The sequence below is a fragment of the Emys orbicularis genome, chromosome 5, assembly GCF_028017835.1.
Source record: "Emys orbicularis isolate rEmyOrb1 chromosome 5, rEmyOrb1.hap1, whole genome shotgun sequence".
NCBI lineage: Eukaryota > Metazoa > Chordata > Testudines > Emydidae > Emys > Emys orbicularis.
Genome location: NC_088687.1, coordinates 125,537,065 through 125,559,153, shown reverse-complemented (window position 1 = coordinate 125,559,153; position 22,089 = coordinate 125,537,065). Strand labels below are relative to the sequence as shown.

The following is a 22,089-nucleotide window of genomic DNA, read 5'->3' as shown; positions in this document are numbered from 1 at the left end:
ATGGCCACCATGGAGAAACTGATGAAGGCCTTCGAGTCCCTCCGCTCCTTTCAGCAGCAGCAGGGGCCGGCTGCCATCCCCGAGGAGCCGCTCCAGAGAGCGTGAGTGTCCGGCCGCGGGGCGGCGAGGTTGGGTCGGTAGCGAGGACTAGGCGGGGGAGGACGGGAATTTAGAGCTTCTGAGAAGCTGCTGCCCTCAGAGGGAGCGGGCTGGCGTGGGAAGGGACGCTCGTGGGCGCCCTGCCACGGGTAGGGTGGATGGGCCCCTGCTGCTACCTCTTGAGCTAACGGTTGTATGAAGGCGGGTTCCAGAAGCACTTGGTTTCACTGAAAGACCCCCCCAGCAAAACCCGTTCTCACCAGAAGGAAAAGCATTAACCTGCTCCTCAGGTTCGCTCGCCGGAGTGAGTTGGCTTCGTCTCCAGGCCGCTGCTACCTGCGATCCCTCGTGACAGCCAGAGAGCCTCTTGCACACGCCCTGGCAAACTCCAGGAATAATAATAATCCACGTGTGTGCCAGCAAAGCAAGGCTGGTGTTCTGCTTTCAGCTGGCCCTTTCTCACTGGAAGAAGATACTTTAATAAAGTGTCTGTTCTGGTAACTGTCTGGGTATCTATCTAGAAAATACTGAAAGCTTTTTTTTTTTTCTTTTTTTTTTTCAAAAAAGAAAAGTTATGAGAAATAAACTGTGTAGCTATGTTGCACCAGTAGCGTTAAAGAGCAGACAAATTATTATAGTACTTATGTTTTTTCTTTGCACTTATTTGTCTAGGTTATCATAACAGCCACTCCTTTATACAAACATCTACACTTTACTGGACTCAAATCTCTCCAAACACTGGCCTTTTGGATCTTATTACATTATATGGCATTAGATACATATCATCTTAGTAGAACTACTGAACTTTTTGCATCCCTCTGGGGAATTAGTCTGTCATTCAGGTTTTACCAAAAGTGCTCTGGCACTTATTTGTCCGTTATGTCAGAATCTGTTTCTTTTAGGGAAACTTTTTTAATCTTCTAGAAGTAATAATGTTTGAATTATATGTAACAATTTCTTAAAAAACCTGAACAGTGAAAAGAGATTAGTTAGTTTCACTTTTGTCAGTTTTATGTTCTACTTCATGTTGCAGTGTCTGAGTGTCAGATACGCTAGGGAGTGTTTAAATCCCAAACAAAACTGGTTCTTATTCAGGTGGAGTTTTACTAAAACATTATTATAGCATTGATTGTTTAGGTGATCCTCAAGTATACATTTTTCACAAAACCCACAACAAGAAAATCAGTGACCCCTGTGTGTATTATACTACGTATCCCAATTAAAAATAAATAAAATAATGTCTTGGGCATTAATACAACATCTAAATTTCATACCTAAACTTTGATAGTTTCCCTATAGTTTTAATATTTTTACAATATGAACTATCAAACCGCAAAGGTCTCCATTCATTTACCTATAATATACAGTAACATTGCATAGCAAAATTCTTAATGGGAATTATGCATCCCATACATTAATAATAAAACGAGTATCCTGTGAATGTTAGCTGTCCAATTGTTTACCCTGATGTTAAAAACTTAGATGATAAAAGATGGCAGAGTTAAAACTTAAAAGAGCAATGGCAACTGCGCATTTAAAAAAAATGAAAAGTAGTTTAAGGTGCTATTTCTTTTATAGGCTCTTCTGAGAATAAATTCGTTGAGATATCACAGAACACCTGGCAAATAAAGTACTATCCCTATTTTACAAATGGAAAAGAGACAGGAACAAATGATTGTGGCAGGGTCACATAAGACATCTCCTAAGCCCCAGTCGTCCAGTGCCTTAACTACGAGACCAGTCTTCCTCCACCACACATGCCCGAGTCCTTCTGCCACTTTGTACTTTTACCACATTTTCCTATTTTTAAGTGAAAGACACAAACAGTTGAGGAAATTGACCCCAGCTGTAGAGCTGAGGCAGTGAAAGAGACCGTACACAACTTTGCATTTGACACACAGAAGTTTAACACACCAAACGAGACATTTTTCCTTTCTAGTCTCTAAATTATAGTATTCTTAGGTCAAAATATTGCAGGTAAAAGTATGATTTAAGTTGAGCATGTCCCTTGAAATTCATAAAAGCATTAAAAAACATAAGCAAAGATTATCACCACATCCTCTGTGGCCTTAGTGTGTTTTAGTTTGCAACCGTATTTGTTTTGGGTTCCACCAGGAACTATCCAACCAATTACCGGTCATACCATAGAGCCTATTTTTAAAAGCAGAGTCAATAAGGTTAGATCAGAAGACTGAATTTTCAATGCTCTTATTTTGCAAATTTAAATTCAGACCCATACATCATATTTTAATATCAACTTGCGGGTATTTGTACCCAATACTTTAACAGGTCTTTTGTGAAAAAGCTACCCTTATAAGAAACTATCTTATTAGTAGACTCTGTGGAGAAATTTAACTGGATATGTTAAAGTTGTCTGGACAGTGTTGTTCAATGGTAAAAGCAACGTTCACTCTACTCTCTAGAGATAGTAAGAAGCACCAGCACAACAGATACACAAACACTGGGATCATGCCACTGCCACATGAGAAGGCAGCTAAGGCCAAGATGCCCCAGGACCAGAGGTATGGGCTAGCTTCTTCACAGACTGTTCCCTGGAAAAATGAAAATGGGTTGGGATCATTTGCTAAAACTTTCTCCAAATATGAAAGATCAAGGTGTATGCTAGGATTGCAGACTTCCTTCTGGCAATTCAGTGACTTTTGGCAAGTCAGGAATTAGAGAGACAAGATAGATGAGGTTATATCTTTTATTGGACGGAACAGAAGTTGGTTCAGTAAAAGAGATTACATCACCCACTTTCTCTCTGATATCCTGGGAACAACACCAGCTACAACATCACTGCATACAAGTCAGAAATCATTTAACCCACATCCCTTTGGTTTTTCCTAATGCTCTGGGAATCAGGAAGAACACAATTCTGTAAATTCAGTGTTTAGACAATAAAGATTTTAATTTGGGGCCTTCTACACCTGCTCCATCAAGACCTTCACAGGAGACAATCACAGTGATGGGATGCTACAGCACTGTAACACTGAACAGCTCCTTGCCCTCATCCTCCACCATAGCACTAGTTAGAGTCCAGAACAGTCATGATTAAGGTTAAGATTTTTGTCACGGTTATTTTTAGTAAAAGTCACGGACAGGTCCCGGCCAATAAACAAAAATTCACAGAAGCCTGTGACCTGCCTGTGACTTTTACTAAAAATAATGGGGGTGGGGGAATGACTGAGAGATGACTTAAGACCAAGGGGTGGAGGGAAGAGAGCCTGAGCCCTGCTGGGGGATGTCCAGCACCCACAGGCCCTGCTGGCTGACAGCTCTGGGACCCCCTGGCACCTTAGGGTTGAAGCAGAAAATATCACAGATGTCCCTGAAAGCCACGGAATCATGTGATCTCTGTGACATAGTGTTATCCTTTGTCATGCTGTAGATGTTGATAATGATAGTAGTCATATCCAAGAGAAAGATGATCTGATCTAAGAGATAAAAGTTCATGAGGGAGAACAACCCTTGGAATTTTTCCTGCATATTTCTCAAATGCATTTGATAATATTTAAGGAAAACAAAAAATGCTAGCTGTTTTAAAGTTATTCATTCCTCCATACCAGTTCCTCCTAGTTCTCAGCATCACAAATCCTTAGTAAACAAGATTATGCACAGTAACACTTGTCATCAACTCAGGTTCCCAGAAAAGTAGTTCTTTAATAGAGATTTATCTTTAAACATCACACACAGCTGTATTAGAAACCAAGAAAATGTTAAGTTAGTGATGAAGAAAGAGTTGGCAACTGGAAATGGCCCATAGTTCCATGTTTTACATTGTTAGATTACCCAAATGGTAGCCAGTGAAGTGTTTGCATTCTTTGTAGACTTTCTCCTTTTAAAATCTGAGCATAAACAAAAATAAAGTATGAGTCATTCTTTTCAGGTAGATTGAGTTTGTTCCATTTTTAGCTCAACTCATTGATTGTTTTCAGAGTAGCAGCCTGTTAGTCTGTATCCACAAAAAGAACAGGAGTACTTGTGGCACCTTAGAGACTAACAAATTTATTAGAGCATAAGCTTTCGTGGGCTACAGCCCACTTCTTCGGATGCATATAGAGTGAAACATATATTGAGGAGATATATATACACACATACAGAGAGCATGAACAGGTGGGAGTTGTCTTACCAACTCTGAGAGGCCAATTAAGTAAGAGAAAAAAACTTTTGAAGTGATAATCAAGATAGCTCAGTACAGACAGTTTGATAAGAAGTGTGAGAATACTTACAAGGGGAGATAGATTCAATGTTTGTAATGGCTCAGCCATTCCCAGTCCTTATTCAATCCTGAGTTAATTGATTGTAGATTTTTACAGTGGATTGACTTTCATAGAGATGGGATTATCCTATGCCAGTTCAACTAACTTTAAAGACATGCTGAGTCTTGGTTGGGGTTGGAGTGTCTTTGGTTTAATAATTAAAAGTACAAAGGTAACCATATTCAGCAACTTAATTGGCATACTTTATATCTAGTGTGTCTACATGCATGTCCAAATGTAACTTGATTCAATAAATTGCACTCTTCCTCTGTGTCAGTACTGAACCATTGCCTACTATAGTGCTAAAAGGCACTGTGCTGCTGGAGATGCTTGGTAAAATTTTCAAAAGTACCTAAGTGATTTAGGAGTTTGATTTAAGAGCTTGTTGACTTTAATTGGGCTTAGACTCCAAGTCACTTAGGTGATTCTGAGTATTTTAACCTGCTGTTTTAAAAGTGATGTGAAATGGAGATTCTGACATTGGTCATTAAAGGTCCTATGACACCTTTCCAAGAGTTACTGGTGTTTACTCATGGTCCTTTTGGCCAAATTTCAACTTGGTTGCTCATTCTGCCTACTGCATAATTTGGCCATGACATTTTTCATTATTTTTGTCTTAACCTATTATGCAGTGTTGATGTTAGCTCTTAAACTGCTGCTTTTTTATTCCACGTGTGGTTGCATTTAAGTGTGTGTGTTGGTGGGGGGCTTGAAACGAATTATGTAAATTAGTAAGATATTTTAGCATTCTTAAGACTGTAAGGTGCTTTCAAAATAAGATTTTATTAATAATCCTCTTCTTTGTTCACTCTTTCTTAAAAAAAAACAAAAAAAACCAAAACCAAAATCTTGGGTTGAGATGAAATATGAGAAACTTCATCCCAAAAGGGAAGTTTTTGAGAAATGTGAAAACAGTGGATTAACTATTTCAACCTATGTTTGTGAAAAATTGGATGTCACTAACTGACAAGAAATAGGTAGCTGAAATTTGTGTATCACTGAAGAAACTAATTGTTACAAATTTGGTTAGAGACATGCTGTCAACATTAAAATCTTACTTACCAAGGTAAAAGTAGTTTTTAGGTACTATCTGCTTCTACCAATTTTTGTCATTCTCCATTCACACCTTCTCTTCTTCAAAATGTGTTCCTCTTCACTGCTGTGTGAAAGATGTGTAGAAAGAAAAGGGAAAATTATATGGGGATAAACTAATTGACTATACACAAAGTGCTGTTAAATGCACAAAGTAAACAAAGCAAAAGATTTTCTTTCTAATCTTCTAGTTCTAGCAATCTTCAGAGTTGCTTTTAAATCAGTAGGCTAAATGTTTTCAGATTTTTTTTTTTTAAAAGGTGTCCCTTTGATAATTACATGCAACTTGCCTCTTTTTGCATCTCTCAAATAAGTATTTAACTTAATGTCAAACTTTTGTACTTTTACCTATTGGGGATTAATATGAACACCATATGCAAATATTCCCCCCTTTCCCCAACAAAGGGGTGGCATTAGGGCTGCCACAGAAAACTTAACTTTGAATTTCCTGACCTGAGTATCTAAAATCTCAACATAACGATTGCATCAGTGTAGCTCAGGGGTTCTCTAACTTGGGGTTGAGACCCCTCAGGAGGTCGCGAGGTTATTGTATGGGGGGTCGCAAGCTGTCAGCCTCCACCCCAAACCCTGCTTTGCCTCCAGCATTTATAATGGTGTTAAATATATAAAAAAGTGCTTTTAATTTATAAGGGGGGGTCGCACTCAGAGGCTCGCTATGTGAAAGGGGTCACCAGTACAAAAGTTTGAGAACCACTGGTATAGCTTATTACATTTAATATAGTTTCTCTTTCTCAATGAGGGGTTCAATTTTTGTATTATGATTTACTTCAGTACATCTTAGTGGCGAGGCAATTACATCTTTATGCAAAAAGACAAATTAGTATTCTGAAAGTGAGAGCTTGCTCTTTGTGTGTATTTTAGCTTTTAGCCTTGTTTGTGATTTATATGAAAATCTACCAACATCATATATGATTGGTTGAGGAAGTAAGATGAATCTGGCTTTTGGACTACAATTTTCTAGAATTTTTCTTGTTGGCAGTCTGTTCTTTCTCATTTTGATCGTGTCGTATTGAACTGCAAAAATTGAAATGTACTTCATTTTATACATCTATGGATCTGTTTTACTGAGACTTTCTATCTATCCTTGCTTTCCAAATGCTTAATCAACCAATATAATTTTGCCTGAATTTTTTGTCATTTGCTCAAACAGTTGTGTAATGTATGATCAGTGCAGCTAGCTTATAAACGAGGTGTGGAAAACTAGCAAGTCAGTGCGGCATACTAGATAGGTACACTGCACTGAGAGAGTTAGGGACTCGGTTACAATTTTGCAGCTAACTTTCTGTGGGACCTTGTTTCCCTTACCACTCCTTGTCTGTCTTGTCTCTTTATATTGTAAACTCTTTGGGGCAGGGACTGTCTACCTTTGTTGTACAGTGCCTAGAACAATAGGGGTCTCAATCTTGGTAGGGGCCTTTAGATGCAAGTGTATTTTAAATAGTAATAATTAAAAAATACAATCATTATTTGCACACAGAATCTAAGGTGGTGGAAAAGCTCTATTTTACTATAGATTCCTGAGCATTGGTTTTCAAAAGTGGAAAAAAGGGTCATTGATTCTTTTTTTTTTTTCTTTTGAGTGGTTTGTTTGTTTCTGGGAAACATTATAAAAAAAAGGAAGGTGAGATACTGAGTAGCTTAAATATAGCTCATATGGCAGATCTCACTTGGCTAATGCCATGCCTTTCAGTAGCAGAACCAGCAAAAGTATTCATTACAGTGATACTTAAACTACACCATGTCTATCATGATAGTTTTTACTGTTTTGAAATAGAATATTAATTTGAATTGGAGTACTCACTATGGATGAAGTTATGCATTCACCTAATGTTTATTGAAGATGTGAGAGTTGATTTAAAACAGTGGTTCTCAAACTTTTGTACTTGTGACCCCTTTCACATAGCAAGCCTCTGTGTGCGACCCCCCTCTTAAATATGTAAAAAAGAGTTTTTAATTTATAACACCATTATAAATACTGGAGGCAAAGTGGGGCTTGGGGTGGAGACTGACAGCTTTCGACCCCCCCCCCCATGTAATAACCTCGTGACCCCCTGAAGGGTCCCGACCCCCAGTTTGAGAACCCCTGATTTAAAACACTGGTACGTTTTAGGTCCCCAAGTTCCCTACATATAGGAATCCTAAGCCTAGGGCCGGGAGCCCTGCCCATAGGAATCCTAAGCCTAGGGCTGGGAGCCCTGCCCATAGGAATCCTAAGCCTAGCCCCAAGTTCCCTATCCACAGGAACGCTAACCCTAGGGCGGGGAGCTGTATCCATAGGAAGCCTAACCCTAGGCCCAAGTTCCCTTCCCCTAGGAACCCCAACCATAGAGTAGGGAGCTCTACCCCTAGGATCTCTAACTCTACCCCAAGTCTACTACTCATAGGAACCCTAACCCTGGGGTGGGCAGACCTACCCCTAGGAACCCTAAGCCTAGCCCCAAGTCCCCACCTCTGGGAAACCTAACCCTAGTCCCGCCCCTTTGGAATCCTAACCTTAGCTTGAAGTCCCCTAAGCATAGGAACCCTAACCCTAAGGTGGGGATCCCTGTCCTTAGGAACCCTAACCCTAGCCCCATCTCCCCTACCCATACGAACCCTAACTCTAGGGTGGGGTGCCCTCCCCATAGGTACCTAACCCTATGGTGGGGAGGCCTAGGAACCCTAACCTGAAGTCCTGAACCCATAGGAACCCTAACCCCGGGGGGAGCCCTATCCTAACCCTAGGGTGGAGAGACCTACCCATAGGAACACTAGCCCTAGCCCCAAGTCCCCTACCCATGGGACCCCTATCCCTAGGGCGGGGAGCTCTACCCATAGGTACCCCTAACCCAGGGCGGGGAGCCCGAACCGTAGGAACTCCTACCCTAGCCCCAAGTCCCCTATCCATAGGAACCCTATCCCTAGGGCTGGGATCCCTACCCTTAGATACCGTAACCCTAGCCCCAGGTACCCAGACTGTTGGAACCCTAACCCTAGGGCGGAAAGTTATACCTATAGGAACTGTAAACCTAGTCTTAAATCGTCTAACCGCAGGGTGGATTTGATTTATTAAATCATGATTTAAATCACTAGTCAGGAAGACTCAATTTAATCATGGATTTCTACATAAAAGTATATTCTCGTTGGTTGTTATAACCTTAATACATATTCTTCACAACTCAAAGATAGATGTAGGTTTCATTTTTGGAAGGTACACGCTATACATTTTTAAAGTGATTTATTTTGAAAACTTTTCAGATTAGTTTTACAGCTATACCAGAAAATGAATGATTGGTTATTTCATTTACCAAAGGTAATTTAAGCAGATATTTATGAAGTCATTGGGAGGTGAGCTATCTCCAATTCAACAGGTTAATCATTAATATTTGGAGGATTTTCTTGCCATGCTGTATTAGGAGGAGAACATCACCAGACAGTTGTTAACTAAAACAACAATGTTATGTATTCTGGATTTTTATCTTCAACAGCAAACATATTTTAACAAAACAAGCATATGAATTTTTGAATTTAGTTAAACATTCAAGTTTTTAAAAATCAGGTTTGTTTTTGTTAAAATTGTTTTTAACTAAAATAGTTCAATGAAATTAAAAAAAACAACAACAAAAATTAAATCAACTATGCCAGCCAGGTCAACATGAGAAACTTAAAATATTGGCTTCTGCAGCTAACTCAGTCGTCTTCACCTTCATTTTTCTGTTTGTTCATAATCTGGAAAAGAAAAACAAGCTTTCCTGCTTTTTCAGGTCCCAAACGATTTCTCAATTTGTAATGAATTAGTCCAAAGGAAGAAAATATTCTTTGTACACCGGTAGAAGAAGCTACTGCTGTTAAAAGTGAGATTATCACTTCAACAGTCTCTGAATCCAAGTGACTTCCACCAGTTCACTGGTCTGACTTTCTTTAAAACATCATCAGCAAACATATTTCTTGAATGGTTCACCCTTAGCTCTGAAGTTTATTATAATTGGCATTATGGAGGGATGATTGCTGGATGTCCATGTCATAGCCAACTCCTCTTCTTCAGCAGTTAAGGTTTGTCCCTGGTACCGAGTATTGAGAATATTTGCAAGAAAATGAGCTGGAGACAGTGCTTGTTCCATTTTTTTTTTTTTTTTAATGCTTGTAATTTAACTCTGTCATTGCATACTTCTCTTTTTAAGATCTCACTCAATTCCTTCCAAATTTCAACAGTGTCATTTTGTTCAAGGCTATAGAAATAAGCTTCAGGGTACTCTGCATGTGTTCAACATTTCTCTTAAGCCTAATGTTGAGAACTTTGGCTGTGACGATGCCATCTATTTTTTCACAATTTTGTTCCCAAACTGTCATCAGATTAGGCCAATTCTTGATATAGTGCTCAAAACAGTCCACTATTAATGTCCATCGCACATCTTCTGGGAGAGTTAGCTTGATTCCTCCCACTTTTTTCAGAACAGCTGCTGCAAAGTGGTTGTTAGGGAAGTATTTTGCAATTTCAACAACATTACCCTTTATTTCTGGAACACTGAAGTCTTTGGCTAGGAGGTGCATCAAATGAGCACTGCAACCGTATGTTATTAGCTTGGGACATTCTTCACTCTCTTCTAAATTTCTTCTCATCTTGGATACACTTGCAGCATTGTCTGTGACCAAGCTGCGTACTAGACATTTGAATTTTTTTTCACAGTTTGTTGTAGCTTTTATTGCTACTTGTAAGTATTCTGCTGTGTGTGTATTTCCTGATGTATCAATTGTTTCTGTAAGGAAGACATTCCCTTCTTTTGTTGTCACACAAGCACATACAACAGGATCATTGTGGACATTGCTCCACCCATCAAGACTCAGGTTAACAATTTCACCCTCTAGACCTTTTGCACACTGCTCAATTTCTCTTTCATACACTTTATCCAGCAAATTTGCCTGTGACATCTGCTCTGTTGGGTGGACTGTATCCTGGTTTTAATGACTGAACCATGTTAATGAAGTGTGGGTTCTCAATCATACGGAAAGGAGAGTTTGTTGCATAAACAAACCGGGCAGTTTTTTCATCAACTATCTCTTTTTGTAATCTGCTAGTTCTTATCACAAACTTATCTATGGTTGTTTCTGGATGATGGAGATTTTTTTTTTCTTTTTGCTACCGGTGATATACTGTGGCTATGTGACATATGATGTGACTGAAACACTATAATTGGCAGATAACTGTGAAACTATAGAAAATGATGATGATCGTGAAGGTGGATAGTCTTCAGAAGCCTGTATGTTGGGGATGGATTTTCCTAAACAAAATAAGTCAATGCAGTTATTTAATTATTATTATCATACTGCTCATTTAGTATTACTCATTTCATTCACTGACACTCAGTACTAATTTAAAGGTGAAATTGTAAAAGGAAGATCTGCTTATTTCACCTATTTGTTTTTTATCACAACTGTGTCTAAAATGATAGTACCATAGAGTAACAACTATATTTTTTGCTCAAACATGAGAATTCAAGAATAGTCCAGAAGACAGGCAGTCCTTAAGAAAGAAGTATGAAATAAAAAAGTTTACCAATCTGAAGATCCTGCTTGTTCAGACATTTTCTTTCATCATCTTCAATACAGCTTCCATCTGAGAAGGAACACTTCTCATGATGCTGTTTCATTCGGGCAACCAGGCCTTGCATTTCTTTGTTGCACTGTTTGCATTTTGCACGCATGCCTGTCTTACCCACAGGTAGAGGAACTTCATTAAAATATTCCCAAACTGGGTCTCTTTTACAGCCTGCTTCCATTATAGGTTTTCCCTTCTAGTGAGAGAATGGTATGGAAGATCTCAAATCAATGAAGGCTTCACTCGGAAAGACCTCAAGACTTCTGGAATATGCTGCTCAAACAGTTTCACTTTTGTTTCTACTGCCTGTCCCTCCCTTCTCACATTTATCTCCAGACTTCTCCTTATCCAGATCTGTTCTGCCCCCAACAATCTTCTTTTCATTGAACTTTTTGAAACTTTGCACTTTTAGAGAGCGGTAAGGGATTGACTTTGTGTACACAAATTTGCAGTGGGACAATAGGGTTGAGGTCTGTTATTTCTCACCTCTATATACACCTCTACCCCGATATAACGTGACCCGATATAACACGAATTCGGATATAACGCGGTAAAGCAGCGCTCCAGGGGGACGGGGCTGTGCACTGCAGTGGATCAAAGCGGAAAGAGTCCAGCGGAGGGCAACAAAAATGATTAGGGGGCTGGAGCACATGATTTAAGAGGAGAGGCTGAGGGAACTGGGATTGTTTAGTCTGCAGAAGAGAAGAATGAAGGGGGATTTGATAGCTGCTTTCAACTACCTGAAAGGGGGTTCCAAAGAGGATGGATCTAGACTGTTCTCAGTGGTACCTGATGACAGAACAAGGAGTAATGGTCTCAAGTTGCACTGGGGGAGGTTTAGGTTGGATATTAGGAAAAACTTTTTCACTAGGAGGGTGGTGAAGCACTGGAATGGGTTACCTAGGGAGGTGGTGGAATCTCCTTCCTTAGAGGTTTTTAAGGTCAGGCTTGACAAAGCCCTGGCTGGGATGATTTAGTTGGGAATTGGTCCTGCTTTGAGCAGGGGGTTGGACTAGATGACCTCCTGAGGTCCCTTCCAACCCTGATATTCTATGATTCTATGAAAGCAAGTTCGATATAACACGGTTTCACGCATAACACGGTAAGATTTTTTTGGCTCCCGAGGACAGCGTTATATCTGGGTAGAGGTGTATTATATATTTATTCAGAAACATTTTTGCTGTTAACAAGCATGTTATCTCTGGAGACACAAATCCACAGTTTGAGAACTGAAAAACTAAGCATCTCTGATGGTATCTTCTAGACTGACCACTGAGTCCCATGGGGTAGATAGAAAAATTAACGTAAATAATCTATACAGAAGCCCCGGGAACCCCTGAGATTGGGTCCTTAATCCATGAACTATTGGAACTCATTTACAAAACTTTTCTTAAACATTACATGAATATAGTGTTTCATACTACAGAATTAGAATTTATAATCCCTATTCCATGATGAGAGATCTTTAAGCTATAATGTATCTTTAGATAGGTTTTTTCCTCAAAAAGCATTTTATCAAAAAAATTCGATTTTTTAAATTTTTATTTTATTTTATTTTTTTAATTGATTTTTATCCACCCTGCCCTAGGGCAGGGAGCTGTACTCTTAGGAACCCTAAGCCTAGGTCCAAGTCCCCAGCCCATAGGTATCCTAACCCTAGGGTGTGGAGACCTACCCATAGGAACCCTAACCCTAGGCCAACCTCCCCATCCCATACGGGCCCTAACTCTAGGGTGGGGTGCCCTCCCCATAGGTACACTAACCCTAGGGCTGGGAACCGTAGCCCTAGGAACTCTAACCCTAGCCCGAAGTCCCGTACACATAGGAATCCTAGCCGTAGCCCCAAGTCCTCTACCCATAGGAACCGTAATGCTAGGGCTGGGAGCCCTATTCGTAGGAACCCTAAACCTAGGCCAAAGTCCGCTACCCATAGGAACTCTAACCCTAGGGCTGGGAGTCATACCCATAGGAACCTTAATCCTAACCCCTAGTCCCCTACTCATAGGAACCCTAACCCAAAGGCTTAAATTATCTCTTAGAATGTTTGTGCAGCACCATGGGCTCTTGATACTGGTTGGGCTCTTTATGTACTATCACAATAGAAAAAAGTAATTAAAGCAGTACTGTGCCTCAGTTTCTCATAATCTGGAAGTGCCAGTATGGCACAATGACTTCTATCTCCTTCAGGTACAATCTGGTTGATTTTAATACCACTTATGGGCTTCATAGGGAGTTCTCATCCGCTTTCTTTGGCTGGAATGGATGCCAGCTGTGATGCAGGTCTGTAAGAGTGCTATGTTTTAAAACAGAGCTAAATTGAGGATAAGGTGTTATAAGGCTACTGAACGACAAAACTTTTGTTTTTCAGAGGTGTTAAACCCCTCCCACCCGAAAGATTTGCCGATGACAAGCGCCAATGTGAACAGCGCTTTGTCGGCAGGAGTGCTTGCCTGCCGACAACGCAAATGCCACTCGTTGGGGTGGAAGTTTTTTGACGGGAGGAGAGCCGACTAACAGCGGCTACATGGTGCGACTTTTAGCGGCACAGCTGTAGCGACACAGCCATGTTGCTAAAAGCTGTGTAGTGTAGACATTACCTTATTCATTTAGGCTATGTTGGCAAGTAAAATAGCTGATTGTGTATCTGTCAGACCTGAATTACAGTAAGGAATGCAATATTTAAGTTGTCTTACCACACAAACTAACAGTGATTGGTTTGACATGTTATTTGGATTTATTCAAAGTACATTCTCTTCTTAATTTTAGAAAGAAAGAACTTTCAGCTACCAAGAAAGATCGAGTGAATCACTGCCTGACAATATGTGAAAACATAGTTGCTCAGTCTCTAAGGTAATAAAACTTTCTTTCTGAACTCATTTTATTAATGTTGGTAAAGTTACTTCGGAGTTTTTTATGGTTTTCTTATTTTAATCAATCTTTAATTCTAAATGTTGAACATACTCTTTTAAACAAGACATTCAAGGGCTTGAAAAATTTACCAGACAGACTCTTTGGAGGGCCAAACCCATTATCCAAAGGTTGTTATGAGCCCTTGCTATAACTGAGATCCAGGAACAATGCCCTAATGAAAACCCCAGTCCTCCAGTTTTCTTCAGCTACTGGGAAGGTGCTGAGATTTCTACCTGGAGTTAGTCCCCAGATTCTGCTTGGGAGCTTAATCTTTCATGTCAGCCTCTGTTTGGTTTACTTATCATTTGAATCTGTTCCTGTATAGGTGCAAGCATGCAGAAATTACATCTCTTTTCTCTCCTTCAGTGCCTCCTGGCCTTGCAAGAGCTACACTTTCCCCTTATTATACTCCTCCTCCAACTTCCATCCTTTGTCTCGTTCTCCCCAGTAAACTTCTGTGTCTGTCTCAGCTGCATCTCATGGCATTCTCAAGGAACAGCATGAAAGTGACATGGTTCTTGACAGTTTCATTGTTTCCCAGGGACTTCTTTATAGCAATATTTACGTAGGTTGTAAGCTGTTTGGAGAATATGCTATCTTTTATTGTATGTGTGGTCCTAGCACGATGACCCCTGATTGGGGCCTCAAGCCTTTGCCACAATACAAGTATTATTAATAATATAATAGTAGAGGAATTGACCAGGTCTTTTTCATTCAGTTGTTGCTTGGCAGGGGTAAGAGAGTAGTAGGGGCACTGGAACTATATATGCAGACTCAAAGAAAACACTGCTTGAGTTTACTTTTGTTTCCCGTTTAGTGACTTCATTTTTTAAAATGAAAGCTTAAGCTCTGCAGAAATTGGCTTAGGGCCCACTCTCGTCAGGCCCTTTTTAAGTTGTCTCACGTTGGACATCCAAAATTAGTAGTTGCTCTGAAAAATCTTGGTCCAAATATATACTTGTTTACTGTTTGTTTACTCTTTGTATTTCCCTAAGATCAGAGTTAAACTATACTTTGGACCAGATCCGGCATGTGGTTCCAGTGACAGGATTTGGATCTTAGTTTGTAGTTAGTGTTGACAAAACTGCAGGCAAAATAAACTCCTTGAGGCAGGGATGGTCTTTTTCTTCTGGTTGTACAGCACCTAACACAGTAGGAGCCTGGTGCATAACTAGGGCTCACTCATAGGTGCTACGGTAATAACATCCATGACAGTCTTTTCAGTGACTTTAGAAACCTGGTGCATAACCAGGGCTCATATGGTAGTAACATCCATGACAATCTTTTCAGTGACTTTAAAAAGAAGTTCCATGTAACTATTTTTGTTCACGTTTAATTATTTTAGGAATTTGGTCCTACACTATTTGACATGGTATGTAATACAGTACGGTGAAATAAGTTTTATTTTTGAAACAATGTCTTGTAAAAAAAAACAAACAGAATATTGATCAAAAGTATAGTTTCATCTTAAAGGGTTACATTTTAAATATGAGTTTGGCAAATACATAACTTCTGTGTAATTTTTGCCATGCATTTCTGTTGCTTACAAACTTGGGCTAAAATTGTCTACTACATGTTAATGTTCATTTAATAAATTTAATAGAGAAGGCAGCGTTTAGTATATTAACTTTAAATGCTATATAGATTTTCTTTGAATTACCATGTTTCTTTGCCCTCCTGACTACTTTAACTTGATCTGTTGTCTTCCCTGAGAAAGGTGGGGGATAATCCTAGCCATTGCTAAGCAGTTGACAAATCCCAAAGGAAGTATTTTTTGAGTATATGAGACTCGTTTGCAGGACCTTTTACCATAATATCTGAGCAGCTCACAATCTTTTGGTTTTTTTTTTTAATGTGTTTATCCCTACAAAACTTCTGTCAGGTAGAGAAGTACTTTTATTGTATTGTAAAATGGGGAACTGAGACTTGAGTGACTTACCCCAGTTACACAGGCAGTCTGTGGTGGAGCATGGAAAAGAACCAGGTCTGACATGTCCCAGGCAAATGCCCTTGATCAGTGAACTATCCTTTCTCTCACTTAAGGGGAAAAAAAAAAGTTTTGCTTGCCCCAGGTAATCTGTGTTGTATTTTGCAAGGCTGTTTTAAAGAGATTAGAGTCTCGTGGAAGAATGGTCTCTGGATTCTAAATAGTCTGTGTTTGCAATTTAAGAGTGAGCTTTGCAATCAATATGCTGGTTTTTAGGACCTACACCAAGTGCTGTGCTTTGTCGTTTTTACTGATTCAGTAAGAGCAGTTAACACACATTTCTGAGGTAATGGGTGATTCTGGTGCAAGGACTGTGTCTTCTGAGCTGTCTTGCTTTAGCATATTGTTTGCAAGATGCCGGGTCATCCTGGGGTGAAAAGAGGATGGGTGACAACTCCAATGGTATGTAAACAATATGATGCTATATTGACCTCTCTTACAATCAGAATATTGGGCATGGGAAATTCAATTCAATTGCAAAAGGACAACATTTGTAATAACATGATTTTATTTCCAAACCGGGTCAATAAGAAAAGTGAAAACAGTAAATATGGAATCCAGTCTTCAGCCTGTCTATCTTCACAAACAGTAACATTCATTTAACTTTCCATAGTGTACTTTTTAACATGTTAACTTTTTTTTAAATTTAGGAATTCTCCGGAATTTCAGAAACTGCTGGGTATTGCTATGGAACTCTTTCTTCTTTGCAGTGATGATGCAGAGTCTGATGTCAGGATGGTTGCTGACGAATGTCTCAATAAAGTTATAAAAGTAAGATTTATGTAATGTATGTATTTTATCAGGTTTGTCCTTTCTTTAATAGGTTGTTCTATATGAAGTTAAATTGATATTATTCATTTCATCATCCGTTTCCCTGGTTCTTGACCATTTCTCTTAACACATTGAGAGCTCAAGTACATTTGCTAACCTTGCTTATCCACCAAGGTCAACACATTCCTTAAGAACAAAAGCATGTAAGAGACTTTCTGATATACTGTTGGCACTGTTTCTTTACTTTTATCCTTTCAGGCCAAAAGGTTTCTAACGATAAGGGTAGTTAAGCTCTGGAATAGGCTGCCAGGGAAGGTTGTGGATTCCCCATCATTGGATGATTTAAGAACAGGTTTGACAAACACCTTTCTGGGATGATCTAGGTATACTTGATTCTGCCTCAGTGCAGGGGGTTGGACTTTGACCTTTCAAGGTCCCTTCTAGCCCTATATGTCTGTGATTCTGTAAAAGTGATGAAAATCTGAACTTCTGAGGAGGGAGAGGGTCTGCAGAGGAGAGGGTTGTAACTTGGTCCCCAAGACAACAGGGGATACCAAGGCTAAGCTGGACCTAGCCAACTGCTTGAAGGAAATACCAAGCTTAGCTAAAACTAGATATGTTTAGGTTTTTGTTGTGCTGATCTTTTCCTCTGTTGTGTCCTATGGGTAAATAAATGTTACTTGATTTTGAATAAGCTGTTCTGTGACTGCATTCTTCTCCTGGTCTAGACTCCCAGAGTCTTAGGGCTAGTCTACACTTACCCGGTAGTTCGATGGCTGCGGATCGAAGTTCCGAGTTCGATTTATCGCGTCTGGTGTGGACGCGATAAATCGAACCAGGAAGTGATCCCCGTCGACTGCGGTACTCCAGCTCGGCGAGAGGAGTACCGCGAAGTCGACGGGGGAGCCTGCCTGCCGCGTGTGGACCGCGGTAAATTCGAAGTAAGGTATGTCGAATTCAGCTACGTTATTCACGTAGCTGAATTTGCGTACCTTACTTCGACTTGGGGGGTAAGTGTAGACCAGGCCTAAGCGTGGGCTATAACCTAGCTAGCCCTGCTAAGGCTACAGTTGGCAAATGAATACTGTAATTTGATGACCCAGTCAGAGTGGGGGTGAATCATGGGATTCCACCATGAGAGAGGTGTAGATGTTGGCCTGTAACTTGGAAAGAATTGCAATGGAGAGATTGAGTGGAGGGTCAAAGGTACAGCTCACTCTGTAACCTTAACAGCAATTAATTGGAATTTCTTTCTTATTGTTGTAATAAACTAAAAATAAGTCATTTATCATGACCCTTGTTATAATGGGTTTATAAACTAATTTTGATTTTGAAATGAATATATGGGTAAAACAAATGGTGCCTCGTAATGTGTAATCTTTAATGGCAATGCCTTCAAGAATTAAGTTTTTTAATTTGTTTTACACCTTGCAAAATCAGCCTGCTTCAGATAACTAGCATTGGATTTGATCCTGTAAGCTGCCAAACACTTTAGATTTCCATCTAAGTTGATGAAAGTTGAAGCAACTCATCACTTTGTAGGATAAGGCTGCTGGCTTTTCCTTCAGATATTTGTCTTCAATAGCAAACATTCATCACCACTGTATGTAAGCACTTCCTAGATAAATTAGGTTTTCATGACAAGGGAACTAATAGACTTGATGGAGTCTTCTACTCTTTTCCCTTCCTTTGTATTGGAGACTCTTTTTGAGATAAATATTTTTTTCCCCCTTCTGTCTCCTTCCTTCCCTCTTCCTTTTGGCTGTGGTAAAAAGCTTTCTCAAAGAGGAGAGTCTTGCAGCATCTAACACTGGCTCTCCGCCAACCCCCCCCAAATAAAAGAGCATCTGGTCAGATTGCCTCATACTTTCAGAAGCTGTTCCAGTACAAGTGTAACATTGTTAGTTGAAAATCACATTCTGCTATGGTACAATAAACTGTGTGCATTTTGTTATAGGCTTTGATGGATTCCAACCTTCCTAGGTTACAGTTAGAACTCTATAAAGAAATTAAAAAGGTGAGTGTAGTTCCTTCCTTTTATCTATTTGGGCATGTCTGATATTTAATAATTTAAGTATTCTGTTAGATAAATGTTATGTATTGATCCGTGAAGTGATTGTTTATTAAAAAGTGTAAATTTCTTTTTGATTAAATTGACAATTGAGCTGCTGCAAGAGCTATATTTACTGGTTTCTTTTTAATGTATATTTGTGTGTGTGAAAATATGTGGATGTTAAACATAAAAATGTCCCTTGTTAACAGCTGCTCAGGTAACGTGCACCTCCATGTAGTATGGCAAACATCTTTCTTTCCAAGGCCACGCTTTTATTATATATGCAAGCTAATTATTTTAGTCTGTGGTAGCTTCTGTAGCAGGTGCCTGTAAAATAAGGAAGAAGAAATTAAACAAATGTTAAATGCGGAACACTGTATCATTGGGTGACTGCTTACTGCACCTGTGAAGACATACGCATGAAGAGAATTTATAGCGGGACCAATATTATCGTTAATGCTTTTAATATATTTCTTATGAGAGGCAGGGGAAATATAACTCACTGGAGTAGTGTTCAGGGAAGATAGAAGTTCTATTCAGGATGCCAGCAGCTCTTCTCTGCTGAAGACTAAAACACCCTGTGGAACCCCATGCAAGTCTCATTTGCCATGTTCTATGTAGGTGCTCTTGCAGCTTGATCAGAACTATGAGTAAAAAATAAACCCTATTACTTTCATTAGTTTTAAAAAAATACCCAACAACTTGAGACATTCTTTCTAAGGCAGGGGGTCGCAAGGTCATTACGTGGGGGGTCGTGAGCTGTCAACTTCCACCCCAAACCCCGCTTGCCTCCAGCATTTATAATGGTGTTAAATATATTAAAAAGGGTGTTTAATTTATTAGGGGGGTTGCACTCAGAGGCTTGCGATGTGAAAGGGGTCGCCAGTAAAAAAGTTTGAGACCCATTGTTCTAAGAGATAGGAGAAGCTCACAGTATGAAAGGATTTCACATGTATTGAGATGTTGTGCTAATTGTTCCACTCTCCTCCTAACCTGTGCTATTAATGTCTTGTGAATATTAATCTAGTCTACATGGACAGATTATAGAGATACAAAAAGAGAAGGAAAAAAATGTGTTTAAACTGAAGTTTGAAACACTCCCATCTGTTCTTCAAGTATATGCAGCCATGTATTACATTTGCGCGCTCGTTGCACTGGAGCTGGAGAATTTTGACTAGCAGTACCCGTGTGTATGCGCACTCGCTTCTCAGGGCCATAGCTTCCTTCCCCCCACTCCCCGCCTATATGAGGAGTTGCCGTCCCGACCCTCTTCAGTTCCTTCTTACCACCTGTGGCTGGAGTTGGAGTTCTGTGTGCTTTTCACCTCACAAGCCCTCTATTTTAGTGACTTTTTCTAGTTTTATATAGTTAATTAGTACCCTTAGTATAGTGTTAGATTGGTATTAGTTAGCTTTAGTTTAAGTACTTCTCTGGTGATCCCCCTCATCAGGGTTTAAACATTGTCTGTCATGGGGAGCGGGAGGGGTGAGCGATCCCCACATGTGGTGCTTGTGCTTAGGAGAAGCCCAGGTCAAGGAGTGGAATTTAATTTGCAAGTTGTTCACCAAATAGACTCAGGTGGCAAGGGATCTTTGTCTAGAGCAGCACCTGCTCGAACAGGCCGTGTAGCCTGCTTCAGCACCAACGCCTTCAGCAGATTGGAGGTCACCCTGGGTTCTAAGAATGCTGCTGCTTTGCCCTCTGGAGCTGGCGCCTCTCTGAAGAGATGGAGGAGATGTTTCCCATCAAGTGTGCCAAGGAAAAGGTCGTAGCTGGTCTAGATCCTGTGGGGGGACCCATCTCTCTCCTCCAGAAGAAGTGTGGATTGGCACAGTGTGAATGCCACTGCGTGGGAAGGAGTGGGTCCTGGCAGCCACTCCCCAGTGCTATGTAGGGAGGTCAGAGGTTCTGGTCCCAGGGTGTTGGTTGAGTTTGGTACTGATGAAGGTGATCCTGCCATCGGCTGTTTCTGTGCCAGGAGTGTATAAGTGTCAACAGACTTCCTCTGCCTCTTTCCTGACCTCTCCCTTGGTTCAGGAATTTGCCAGGCCTGTGTCCTTTATAGCCCTGTAGGTTGGGTGGGCTTCTGAACCTGTGGGTCTGTCAACACTATGCCCTGATGTTTCCCCTTTGCAGTCGGTGGAAGTGGTGCTCAGCACAAGGGATCTCCTCAGCACCAGGAGCTTCTTCAGCACCCCTATGGCCAATGCCACTGATGTTACCATGGAAGTACTCACCTCCCTGCTCTTTGGTATCATCAGTTACCTTGGTACCACTGCCGACTTTGGGGTCAGTACAGCTTTCAGCACCAGAACCGACTGTTTGCACCAGCTCACTCTTCATTCTGGGCTACAGATCAGTCGGACTGGAGTCAGGGTTGGCTCCACCATTATCCGCTGAAGCTCGGGATTCCTTAGTGTCTGGGTTGGAATCTTCCTTCTCTCACTCTCTGCCTGACCCACATCGGGAGCTGTTCATGGAGTGCTATGTGTAGGAGGTTGGTGCTTGTCTCGTGGTCAGGACAGGGGTCCCTGGCATGGCTCCTACTGACCACCAAAGCCCTATCCATACCAGTGGCTTCTGTGGGATGCTCCTCGGTCTCTGAGGTCCCACTCCACATCTTGCTTGAAGGCGAGATCACCGGCCAGGTCTGTGGCAGTGACTGTCAATCTGTCACAGGCCCAGGCACTAGTGAGCCTTCCCCTCTCAGAGCCCCCCAGAATGTCCCATCCAGGTCTGTAAAAAGCAACAGAGGGTCCTGTGGCACCTTTAAGACTAACAGAAGTATTGGGAGCATAAGCTTTCGTGGGTAAGAACCTCACTTCTTCAGATGCAAGTGTCACACTCTTCTTGCCGATATTATCACTACCAGGAATGCAGTTGTCTGACACAAAAGGAGAAAGGGACAAAATGCCAGGTACTCAAATGGAGCCTGATGCATCTGAAGAAGTGAGGTTCTTACCCACGAAAGCTTATGCTCCCAATACTTCTGTTAGTCTTAAAAGTGCCACAGGACCCTCTGTTGCTTTTTACAGATTCAGACTAACACGGCTACCCCTCTGATACTTGCCATCCAGGTCTGTCTATCCTGGAACGGGATCCGGCTCTGGCACAGTTAACCACTTCATCTGTGAATGATTCTGTGATTCCTGGCTCTTCATCTCCCTTATACCGGAGATTTCAAGGCATACAAGAACCTTTTGCAGTGCATGGTTGCTTCTCTGGGTATTCAAATGGAGTTCCTGCAGGAGAACACCTCTGGAGCATGCTGGATTTGTTATTGCCTGCAGCAAAGCACATGGAGAAATGCTATTTGATT

General features: G+C 40.7%; 1 protein-coding gene across 1 annotated transcript in view; it reads left to right on the top strand.

Moving 5' to 3' along the window:
- Window positions 1-22,089, top strand: part of HTT (huntingtin) — a 211,476-nt gene continuing 189,387 nt past the window's right edge. Inside the window, exons 1-4 of the mRNA XM_065405845.1 lie at window positions 1-101; window positions 13,816-13,899; window positions 16,597-16,717; window positions 18,675-18,734. Of these exons, the coding sequence (XP_065261917.1) occupies window positions 1-101; window positions 13,816-13,899; window positions 16,597-16,717; window positions 18,675-18,734 (366 nt within the window). The remainder of the gene's footprint in view (window positions 102-13,815; window positions 13,900-16,596; window positions 16,718-18,674; window positions 18,735-22,089) is intronic.